Here is an 11,748-nt window from a genome sequence, read left to right as displayed (position 1 = left end):
CCCAGGGATCCATCCCATAATCAGCCACCAAACCCAGACACTATTGCATATGCCAAAAAGATTTTGCTGAAGGGACCCTGTTATAGCTGTCTCATATGAGGCTATGCCAGTGCCTGGCAAATACAGAAGTGGATGCCCACAGTCATCTATAAAATGGAACACAGAGCCCCCAATGAAGAAGCTAGAGAAAGCACCCAAGGAGCTGAAGGGGTCTGCAACCCTATAGGTGGAACAACAATATGAACTAACCAGTACCCCCAGAGCTCGTATCTCTAGCTGCATATGTAGCAGAAGATGGCCTAGTTGGCCATCATTGGGAAGAGAGGCCCCTTGGTATTGCAAACTTTATATGCCCCAGTACAGGGGAATGCCAGGGCCAAGAAGTGGAAGTGGGTAGGTAGGGGAGCAGGGTGGAGGGAGGGTATAGGGAACTTTCAGGATAGCATTTGAAATGTATATAAAGAAAATATATAATAATAATAAAGAACGTCAAGGGCATTTTTTAAATATCTATGTTCGTTTTCCATTTCCCTCCAGAAATGGTGCACCAATTTTGCAGAGGAATTGCTATGGTGTGAGAGCTCCTTTTGGCTCAGCCCAGGTCCGAATGGCTTATTACTTGAGATCATCTTAAGACGACCGGCTTTAAAGCAAGACGGAGGAACCCGCCATTTTCAGCAGCACTAGGCCATGTTAGGCTGCGGGCCCGTGGCCCCGGCTCGCCTCTCCGAGGGGAAGCCTCTAGAGGATTCTGTAGCGCGGGGAAGCCCAGGTACCAGGTCCCTAGCGGCCTGCACAGCCCGGTTGCCAAGGGAACCGCCACGCGCCGCCGTGCCCGCCGACTAGCCGGTGTGTGAGGGGCCAGCCGGCAGGCCAGGCATGGAGCTGCCGGACCCTGTTCGTCAGCGCCTGAGCAACCTCAGTCTCACCGTGTTCGGCGACTCCAGCCGGACCGGGCCAGAGTCCAGTGAGGCGGCCGGTGAGTGGCGGCGAGGGCGCAGGCCCACGCGGGGGTGTGGCTCGCGGGCCGGAGGCCGCACAGGCCGTGCCCGGGTGAAAGATGGCTGCTCCGGCTTCAGCCAGGGCTCTGTGCCCCGGGAGGAACCCCGGTCCTGCGGCGGACCCGGGAGACCGCGAGCTTCCGCTGCCGCAGCTACTGCACCCGGTGGCGCGGTCGCCGAGCGGATCAGGATGCGGAGCAGGAACGCCTTCTTCCCCACGCGGGTCCCCGCTGCGTCCCCTGCGTGACAGCCGCGGGCTCACACAAAACCGGGCTGTGTCCAAACCCCTCCTAGCAGAGCAGGACTGGCAGCTGCCAAACTGACAAGGCCTTCCTCTGCATGTTCCTTCTTTCTCCCTGTATGAAAAACTCTCCTCCCGAAATCTAAAAACGAAATACCAGAGAGTTACCTCCAGCTTCTGCCTCCTCAATCAGGAGGACAGCATACATGGTTGTCACCTTTGAAATCAAGGAAGTGGAAATCCTTTCGATGGCTTGGTTTTCTTATTTTTATTTTTATTTCTTAAATAGGGCATTGAAAAGCAAAACCACTTGCCATCATTGCATGTTGTCACCTTGGTCATTCGTGTAATTTAGGCTATATGGAGAAAAGCCTGTAAAATTAGGATTTCGTGTTTCTGATTCAAAGTGTGAGCCGTACGGTGCACTAAAATCGAATAATACAAAGTCTCTGGAGTCAAGACTAAAAAAAAAAAAGTGTGTGTGTCGGGGGGTGAGATTTGTTCTGAAGTTCTCTAGAGCCTCAGCAGTCTAGATAGTCGCGATGGTGTGGACAGCAATAGAAATAGGTAAAGACATCGACCCTGGAATTTCTTATGGTTTTTATGTGTCAGAAAATATTGTCTTCCCAGACATTCAAACGTGAGAAAAGCTGTTTAAGTTCACTGTCTCTGCCAAGAAAGGCAATTAATTGGTCAGTAAAATTTGTCTGACCAATTATATAATACTTTAATTTTATCTCATTACAGAACTTAACTGGAACTTTCATAAAATTTAATGAACTCACACCTTATGCCTGTGGTTCCTTTTCATTTGGTCTGATTTTTCAATTGTATAAATTTGATGTGTTGAAGTATGGACATGAGCCTACATAAAATCAAAACCCTGACATTCTAAACAGCCACTCTTCTCAAGTTATATCCCCACAGCTTTTAAAACAAACAACAACAAAATTTATTTGGTTACAGTGCAATCAAGAAGTACCTGGGCTATCCTGAAATTTTCTATGTAGTCCAGACTGGCTTTGATCTTGAAATATTCCTGCTTCAGTCTCTTTGCAAAACAACAACAACAAAAAGACTACAGTTTCTGCTCTAACGGTTCTAAAAGTATCAGCTTAGCTAGTGTGTAATGACTTTCCTGTTTTCTTCTTGGTGAATCTGACTGTAAGATCACACCCACAATGGATCAAGAATTGTACTGTTGCCAAAAGTAAAATAATAATAATGAAAAAAATCCTAGTGGATTTTCCTTAGAGCTAACAAATTTTAAAAATTCCTAGCCCAGAGGTAGTAGTGCATGCCTGTACTCCCAGCACGCAGGGGCAGAGGCCATCCTGGTCTTCAGATCGAGTTCCAGGAGAGCCAGGCCTTTACAAAGAACCCTGACTTGGGAAAAAAAAAATCATTCCTATATTTGGGATAATTTAAGAAGTCAAAGCAAGAAAAAGCAGACCACAATAGTCAGCCTTGCTCTTAAAACTTAATTTGCTTCTAGAGACCATGTGTTTTTCATTAATTTATTTATTTTTATTTTATGTGCTTTGGTGTTTATGCTTGTATGACTGCATGTATGCTTGTGTTACAGACAGTTGTGAGCTGCCATGTGGGTGCTAGAATTAAGCCCAGGACCTCTGGAAGAGCAATCAGTGCTCTTAACCGCTGAGCCATCTTCCCAGCCTCCAACCCCATGATTGTTTTAGAAATATTAAATGTCAATTAAAAAAAAAATATGCAGAGAAAAACAAAAACAGTCTCAAAGGAATTTGTAACTTCTAAATTCTTATATTTAGAACAACCAATTTAAAATAAGAATGTAGTTAAATTTATAATGTATTTTTTAGGGTTCAATTTTTATAACCAAATTCTTGTTGAGGGGGTTGGTGAGATGGCTCAGCGGGTAAGAGCACTGACTGCTCTTCCAAAGATCCTGAGTTCAAATCCCAGCAACACCTGGTGGCTCACAACCACCCGTAATGAGATCTGACACCCTCTTTAGATAGTAGTGTCTGAAGACAGCTACAGTGCACTTACATATAATAATAAATAAACCTTTTTTTTTTTTTTTTAATTCTTGTTGAAGGACCTTTTCCCTTATACAGAAGCAGAAGATGTTGGGTAATCAGTCTGGAAAATGGAACATGTGTGTCACAAATGGCTACATGTACAATGACATGCCTTTGAAAATGTGTTCTTTCTGCTTATGCATGTTTGGTATTCACTGTAGAAAGCAAGATTTTGAACAGGAAATGAAAGTGAAATCTGCTTACACCAAGACTTCATTGTCTACGTATATAAGGAAAGGGCATTGTTTGTTGAGTGCCAACTAGGTGTGCCAGGCACAGTGGTAAGAGTGGAGACCCTCACAACAGCCTCAGTGACAGTGAGGGGTCATCATTCCAGAGATGATTAGGTGAATCCCCAGAAAGATGTAATAATGCATCCCAACTCTGGCTCCTGGAATTTCTTGTCTCCTGTCTTACTTAGGGTTTCTATTGCTATGAAGACATACCATGACCACAGGAACTCTTGTAAAGGAAAACATTTAATTCGGGCTGGCTCACAGTTCAGAGGTTTAGTCCATTATCATCATGGCAGATGTGGTGCTGGAAAAGCAGCTGAGAGTTCTGCATCCAGATCAGCAGGCAACAGGAAAGGGAGTGATAGTGGATCTGGCTTGAGCATCTGAAACCCTTAAAGCCCAACTCCAGTGACACACTTCCTCCTACAAGGCCACACCTCCTAATAGTACCACTCCCTAGGAGCTATTTTCTTTTCTTTTTTCATATATATAAATTTTTAATATTTTTGAAATATTTATATGTATTTATATTTTTTAAATTTTATTTATTTATTTATTTTTATTTATATGAGCACACTGTAGCTGTCTTCAGACACACACCGGAAGAGTGTATCAGATCCTGTTACAGATGGTTGTGAGCCACCATGTGGTTGCTGGGAATTGAACTCAAGACCTCTGGAAGAGCAGTCAGTGCTCCTAACCACTGAGACATCTCTCCAGCCCTCTAGGAGCTCTTTTCATTCAAACCATCACAGCTCATGTAAATCATGAGCTTCTAAAGCTCACGTACATCACACTGCATCTTAGAGGAAAAGAATTTGAGTCTTTTATTTTTTTATTTTGTGTGTATGAATGTGTTTCTCTGTGTGTGTGTGTGTGTGTGTGTGTGTGTGTGTGTGTGTACATTACATGTATGCCTAGTGCCCACAGAGGCCAGAAGAGGGCACCAGATCTCCTGGAACTGGAGTTAGAGTGGTCATGACCCACTATGTAGGTGCTGGGAACTGAACCCAGTCTTCTGCAAGAGCAGCTAGCGTTCTTGACCACTGAACCATCTCTCCAACCCTAACCAGCACTTCTTTTACACAGTTCAGAGAGGCAAATACGTAGAAGGGAAAGATTTCTACTGGAGTGGGGAAACATAATCAAGGAAGGATGTAAGGAATGGCACTAGATTGAACATTAAGGAATTTATAGGATTGGGATTTGCTGAAAGGGAAATTCTTTTTTAGAGTATTATATAAGAGCTAGCCTATAAGAGATTTGTTTTTATTCATTCATTTTATAGCTTATTATAGAAACCCTACAAAGGAGGCAGTGTTAATCATTTGTTGAATAAAATTTCATATTTGCATTTCTCTTTTGGATTTTTTTTTTTTTAAAACAGGTCACATATGTAGCTTTGACTAGGCTCAAAATCACTCTTTCCCTGCCTTGGCCTCTGAGTGTGTGGATTACAAAAGTATACGATCATCCCAGACCCAGATGATAGTCCTTCCTTCCTTTTTTTTTTTTTTACTATGTAGCCCAAGCTGGTCCCAAACCACAGTGATCCACTGTCTCCCAAATGCTTTAAGAAAGGCATGGTCCACATTTAATCCACACCACCTGTGTGCAAAAATATCAGCAGACTGTAGAGACAAATAATTGAAGAGCTTATATGAAACCTACATCCAAGTAACTAATGTTTGAAGTACAAGGTATTCAGATAAACATACTTCATACTATTCATAGATACATAGACCTGAGATTTTATTGAACCAGTGTAAATGCTCAGGAATGTGAAGGCTTCTAGGGCACTGGACAAGATTATGACCGATGTCCCTTCCTGTTGTCCCTGCAGATAATGAAATGGTCTCCAGCCTGGCCTTGCAGATGTCACTTTATTTTAACTCTTACTTTTTCCCACTGTGGTGGGTGAGCTGCATTGTGATGCTGCACCTGAAGGTGAGTCTCCATCACGCCCACTGCTCTCTTCTGACCCTTTCTCAAAACCCCTTTCACCCTAGACCCATGTCACTCAATGGAAGATTTTACAAGGATGTTTTGCCTTTTCTCTTTAGTATTCCATCTTGCCTGATTACTACAAATTTATTGTGATTACTGTCGTCATCCTCATAACCTTGATTGAAGCGATCCGGTTATACCTGGGCTGCATGGGTAACCTTCAGGAGAAGGTGGGTTCCTCCCTTCCCTGCAGGGCTACAATAGAGGGTTAAGGTTTTTTACAAGTAATGCAATGGCCGGTGTGAAGTGGCACCAGTCTGGGTCTAAAGGGCAACTCCAACGTGAAGACTTAAGTCACTGTCTGATCTTTGGAGCTCTGGTTTCTTCATATACTAGACAAGGAAAATAACACTTGACATGTTTCTGAGATGAAGTGCAATGATCTTATGAAGTATCTAAACTTAATGAAATCTTTGGTCAACTGTAGAGGAGTGGGAACAAGAGTGGGAGACACAGGGAGGGTGTCTTAGTCAGGGTTTCTATTCCTGCACAAACATCATGACCAAGAAGCAAGTTGGGGAGGAAAGGGTTTATTCGGCTTACACTTCCACACTGCTGTTCATCACCAAAAGAAATCGGGACTGGAACTCAGACAGGTCAGGGAGCAGGAGCTGATACAGAGACCATGGAGGGATGTTCTTTACTGGCTTGCCTCCTCTGGCTTGCTCAGCCTACTCTCTTATAGAACCCAAGACTACCAGCCCAGGGATGGTCCCACCCACAGGGGCCTTTCCCCCTTGATCACTAATTGAGAAAATGCCTTACAGTTGGATCTCATGGAGGCATTTCCTCAACTGAAGCTCCTTTCTCTGTGATAACTCAGCTGTGTCAAGTTGACACAAAAATAGCCAGTACAGAGGGTAATGGGGTGAATAAGATTGCCATGATGGGCATTCTATGCATGTATATAGCTATAATAGTGGTCATTCAGTGGCTGGTCTGTGTTTTCTGAATCATCATCCTGCCTAAGTGTTTACAGTTTCTAAAGTGGTTAAATAATTCCTGTGGTTTGCTAGGCCCTTCATAACAGGCCCCACCCAGAACATCTTATTGATTTTCTTGGTATTTCTTAAGCCAACCATCCATGCTAGGTTGCTGTGTTGATTCCGAGTCATGCCCAAGCTTCCAGGTAGGAGAGCTCCCATTGGGTACAGCTTGAAGCCTACTTTTCATTTGACTTCTGTGGTAGTTGGTCTGGACCTTTAAATGTAGTGGTTCATCATTCAGTGGTGGTAGTTGCTTTACATTACATTGGTTTTCTCATCTAGACAGTAGATTTCTCTGAGTACAAGGACTATGGCATGCTCCTGAACGACTCACAGAGCCTATAATAGAGCTTCTTTGTATTGCTAAGTATCTGTCTGACTGTATAACAAAACCAAAACTGTATTCTACTGATCTTACAACTCTCGATGTGTGTCACTGCAGGTTCCTGAGCTAGCTGGCTTTTGGCTTCTGAGCCTTCTACTGCAGTTGCCTTTAATCCTTTTCTTGCTCCTTAATGATGGCCTAAGGAATCTGCCCCTGGAGAAAGCAATACATATCATCTTCACCATCTTTCTTACTTTCCAAGTCATCTCAGCATTTCTGACCCTGAAGAAAATGGTCAACCAGCTGGCAGCCCGTTTCCACCTCCAGGACTTTGATCAGCTGTCTTCAAGCAGTGCAGCTGTAAGGAGGGTAAGACAATGCACGGAAGAGCTCTGACCACCTGCTGACCATATGCTGAGTGGTGAATGACAGAAAGATGATACAAGAGGACCAGGAAGTGAGAGAGTGACAGGACATCTGAGTTGGGCCTGAGAAAGGGGACACACGTGCTGGGGTGTGTCCTCCAGCTCTGAAATCCCCATGGAGGCAATGCCAAGGCTCACTCATATCAACCCTGCAGCTGAGGGGATATTCCTGATGTTGGATGAGTCTGTTGGCAGTTTCAAACCACCTTTTTTATAATATTTCTGATTATAATCTGTGACAAGAAATGTATGGCACTTCAGACGAAATTGCTTTGTCCAGTGGAATCTCACCAAGTGTGACAACACCCTCCAGGACATGTCCTAGCCCAGGGGGAGTCAGCTAATATAAAATGAACTCCGTGGTATTCTTGTGGACTTTTTGTTTTATTTTGCTTTGGTTTTGGCATTTCTGTCTTATTATTAGAGAGTAAAAAGATGAGATGGAGTTGGGAAAGGGGAAAACATGAAAAATATATGGTATGAAGAAAAGAATTAATAGAAAGCCATAAAACATAAGCTATTGGTATTAAAATATCCACAACATGTCATGCTTGTCTGTGTAGTTCTTTTGAACTATTAGGTTTATGGGATTGTTTGGGTTTTTTCTAGTTTTTGTGTTATGGGTATGGGTATTTTGCCTGCATGTATGTATGTATATATGTATGGTGTACCACATGCATGCCTGATGCCCATAAAGGCCAGAAGAGGGTGTCAGATCCTCTGGGACTAGAGTCACAGAAAGTTGTAAGCCACCATGTGGGGCTATGAATTAAAGTTGAATTCTCTGGAAAAACAGCCAGCGTTCTTAATAGCTGAGCCACCTCTCTAGACCCATGAGCTTGTTTTAATTGGAGTTGTAACATGAGAAAGCCTGGTATATAGCAAGCAGGCAATGGTAGGCACATTAATTCCTGATCTCATCACTAACTCATTCATGGTCACTAACAAACTGCTAAATAGCTATTAGATTCATATATGAAATTTGGATTGAAAACAGTTAGTTAGGGTTTTACTGCTGTGAACAGACACCATGAACAAGGAAACTCTTATAAGGACAACATTTAATTGGGGCTGGCTTACACCTTTAGAGGTTCAGTCCGTTATCATCAAGGTGGGAACATGGTAACATCAAGGCAGGCATGGTGCAGGAGGAGCTGAGAGTTCTACATCTTCATCTGAAGGCTACTAGCAGAATATTGGCTTCAAGGCAGCTAAGATGAGGATTTTAAAGCCTACACCCACAGTGACACACTTACTCCAACAAGGTCACACCTCCAAATAGTGCCACTCCATGGGCCAAGCACATACAAACCATCACATTCCACTCCCTGGCCCCCATAGGTTTGTTCAAACACATGAGTCTATGGGGCTATACCTAGATATAGCATAATAAGAAAGTACATTTAGTTCAACTTCCAAAGTCCCCATAGTCTATAGCAGTCTCAACAATGTTAAAAGTTCAAAGTTTCTTGTGAGATTCATCTAGCCACTTAACTGTAATCCTCAAGGCAAGATATAGCCATCCAGCAGCCATGGATTAACTGGGTTACCTGACAGGTGGGGCTGGAAATGAAAAAGGATGGGATGTGACAGAAGGATGAAGCCAAGACAAAATTTCTGATCAAGGCTCAAAGTTTAATATTTAGTACTGCATTTATATAGGGAGAACCCACAGACCCATGCTTTGTTTCCGCTGGATTGTGTTGCAAAGCAAGCTCAGCAGGCAGTCTACTCCTGTAGGAAATTACAGGTGCTGCAAAGCAGAAGACTCTGTCTGGGTCATTAAGGTCTAACTGTGGTGAGCATTTAAGGTCTATTTTCCATGCTCAAAGCTGGGGGTAGGGCACAATTCCCCCGTTTTTGTTTTTTAAACACTGGGGCACAAGATTTACTTGTTTTCCATAATCCCATCTAGGGTATAGAGTGGCTAAGCGACCATGCCTGTCTTAGGTCGGTATCTATATTGCTCCTTCTTACCCATCAGGAAGAACAGACATAGCTTTTTGATGTATGTCTTTGTCTTAGGCTGATAGGAGCTCAAGAACACTTACCTGTCCCTGACTACTGGCCTTCAAAAGCACGCTCTTTCCCATTCAGACCAAAGCAACGAAGGACATATGAATATGCACTCAATGTGTTTCTTCATAGTGATGAACAACTGCCATGGTGAATAGCTAAGCTTGCTGAAAGTGATCCTGTGTGAAGGCAACCCCAATCTATTTAAGATACAAGGTTCAAAAGTTAAAAGCAACAAGATTATAATTAATGGTCCAAGCAGTATAGAAATTGAAGTTGTAAGCCATGGGGAAGCCGGGCGGTGGTGGTGCATGCCTTTAATCCCAGCACTCGGGAGGCAGAGGCAGGTTGATTTCTGAGTTCGAGGCCAGCCTGGTCTACAAAGTGAGTTCCAGGATAGCCAGGACTATACAGAGAAGCCCTGTCTCAGAAAAAGAGAGAGAGAGAGAGAGAGAGAGAGAGAGAGAGAGAGAGAGAGAGAGAGAGAGAGAGAGAAAGAGAGAGAGAAAAAAAGAAAGAAAGAAAGAAAGAAGAAAGAAAGAAAGAAAGAAAGAAAGAAAGAAAGAAAGAAGCCATGGGGAACTGGAGAATCAGAATTCAAACCATCTCTGATTCTGTCCTTTTGGCTAGTCCTTCTCAAACGTTAGTCATAGAATCCTTTACTATTCCTGAATGATCAATGTAAAAGTAATGTTCTTCATGGAGGGCTGTCCATAGTCCTCCCTGTTGAAGGAATAAAAGATTAGGAGCTTAAACACATGCACTAATACTTGTTTGAAACCCAGACCCTGTCCAATTTTATCCACTGCAAATGTAACTTCATAAAGAACTGCAACTAGCTTCCAAATATGTCTCTGAAAATGTCCAGAACCAGCCTTCCAAAAGAAGACTGTCATTTCCTTTTATCCAATATTGGATTGATTTCTGGACCAGTCCATGATTGAGTCAGAATAACTGGTCACAGTAAAGGAAAGAGAACAGTCATTATAACGTTTCCTTTTGGTTAATTTTTCTAAGTCAGTCTCCACAGTCTCCATGTTCTCCATCCCTCAAGGTCTAAAAGCTTGAAGCAAGGCAGCTTGTCCAGTCTGGGATATAGGCAAGCAAAGGTGTGTCAAGAACATATGTCCAATACAGCTTTCCCGTCACCATTGTCAGGACACTCAGCAAGCTTACAGGTCAGCATCATTCTTTGTCCCAGCATCAGCATGTCATACCAATCACTCTGGCAGCTGGCACACTCCTGCAGCATCCTGTGGAAAAACACAAACATGCACTCTTTCCCGTATTAAATAACCTGACCAGAATCATGCCATGTGCCAGTAGGTAGATTTCACCTAGGCATAAATATGTCTACTTGTAGGATGCCACAGACCCTCAACAGAGAGTTCCTTGGCATCCAAATTTTAAACTTTTAAAAATAATAAGCATGATTTAAATAATGTGGTGTATGGGGATATAATTCCCCCCTTTTTATTTTATGAAGATAATTGTCTTAAAGTTCCATGGGCCTGTTCCACAATACCTTGTCCTTTAGGATAATAAGGAATTCCAGGAATATGGGTAATGTTAACTTGTCTACAAAACATCTTAAATGCTTGACTGTAATAGCCAGTTCCATTATCTGTTTTAATCTGATTTGGAACACCAAGCATAGAAAAATAATGCAGACAATGACTAATCACGTTTTTAGTTGCTTCTCCTGTTAAAGCAGTTGCAACTAGAAAGCCTGAAAAGGTGTCAAGTCACATGCACATATTTTAATTTTCTAAAATCAGAAATATGTGTATCATCCATTTGCCATAATTGATTAAGTATAAGTCCTTGAGGATTAACACCATTATATAGTACAGGTAGAAATTGAAGACATTCAGGACAAGTCTTTACCATTTGATGTACACATTCTCTAAAAATACTAAATTATTGTCTCAAGCTATTACTATTTTGATAATATAAAGAAAGAGATTGTATGACCAATTATTCCTGTGTAAGGCCTATAACCTGCCTGGTATATAAATATGCTGTGGCATTGCCCTAAGGAATCTGTCCAGGAAATTCAGTATGAGCTCTTAAATGTCCTCTAAAGTTAAGGAACCATAGGTTCTCTTAAATTGAGTTGTATTTGCATAAGTAATTGCAAAATTTGAGAATTAGCAGTATCTAAAAAGGAACAACTTCAAGTAATTGTAAACCATGAGCTATACATTGGCTATCAGTATAAAAATTAAAAGCTTGATTTTTTTTTTTTTTGATTTTTCAACATTTAAAAAACAGTGGCTACAACACATAATTCGATTATTTGTGCTGAAGTAGAGGGAAACTCAGGAGAATGAACATGGGATTCAATCAAGTATGTTTCTCTCCCATTAGATGAACTGTTTAAACATACAGTAATGTATTCTTTATCGGCTACATGCATAAATTTACAGGAAATACAAAAGTATTTAT

At 42.1% G+C, this 11,748-nt stretch overlaps 1 protein-coding gene and 1 long non-coding RNA gene across 2 annotated transcripts in view; one reads left to right on the top strand and one right to left on the bottom strand.

The window, feature by feature from the left end:
• LOC147001582 (uncharacterized) overlaps window positions 1-1,506 on the bottom strand; it is a 9,528-nt gene extending 8,022 nt beyond the window's left edge. The window contains exon 1 of the long non-coding RNA XR_015044804.1: window positions 930-1,506. This is a non-coding gene — a long non-coding RNA (uncharacterized LOC147001582). The remainder of the gene's footprint in view (window positions 1-929) is intronic.
• Window positions 1-7,829, top strand: part of Tmem17 (transmembrane protein 17) — an 8,003-nt gene extending 174 nt beyond the window's left edge. The window contains exons 1-4 of the mRNA XM_021178217.3: window positions 1-979; window positions 5,385-5,488; window positions 5,605-5,718; window positions 6,977-7,829. The exon at window positions 1-979 is cut by the window's left edge and continues 174 nt beyond it. Of these exons, the coding sequence (XP_021033876.1) occupies window positions 880-979; window positions 5,385-5,488; window positions 5,605-5,718; window positions 6,977-7,255 (597 nt within the window). The 5' untranslated portion in view covers window positions 1-879 and the 3' untranslated portion in view covers window positions 7,256-7,829. The remainder of the gene's footprint in view (window positions 980-5,384; window positions 5,489-5,604; window positions 5,719-6,976) is intronic.
• The last annotated feature ends 3,919 nt before the right edge of the window (window positions 7,830-11,748 follow it).

This window comes from Mus caroli, unplaced genomic scaffold, assembly GCF_978045245.1.
Source record: "Mus caroli unplaced genomic scaffold, Mus_caroli_1 scaffold_13, whole genome shotgun sequence".
Lineage (NCBI taxonomy): Eukaryota > Metazoa > Chordata > Mammalia > Rodentia > Muridae > Mus > Mus caroli.
This window is presented reverse-complemented; position numbering and strand designations above follow the sequence as displayed.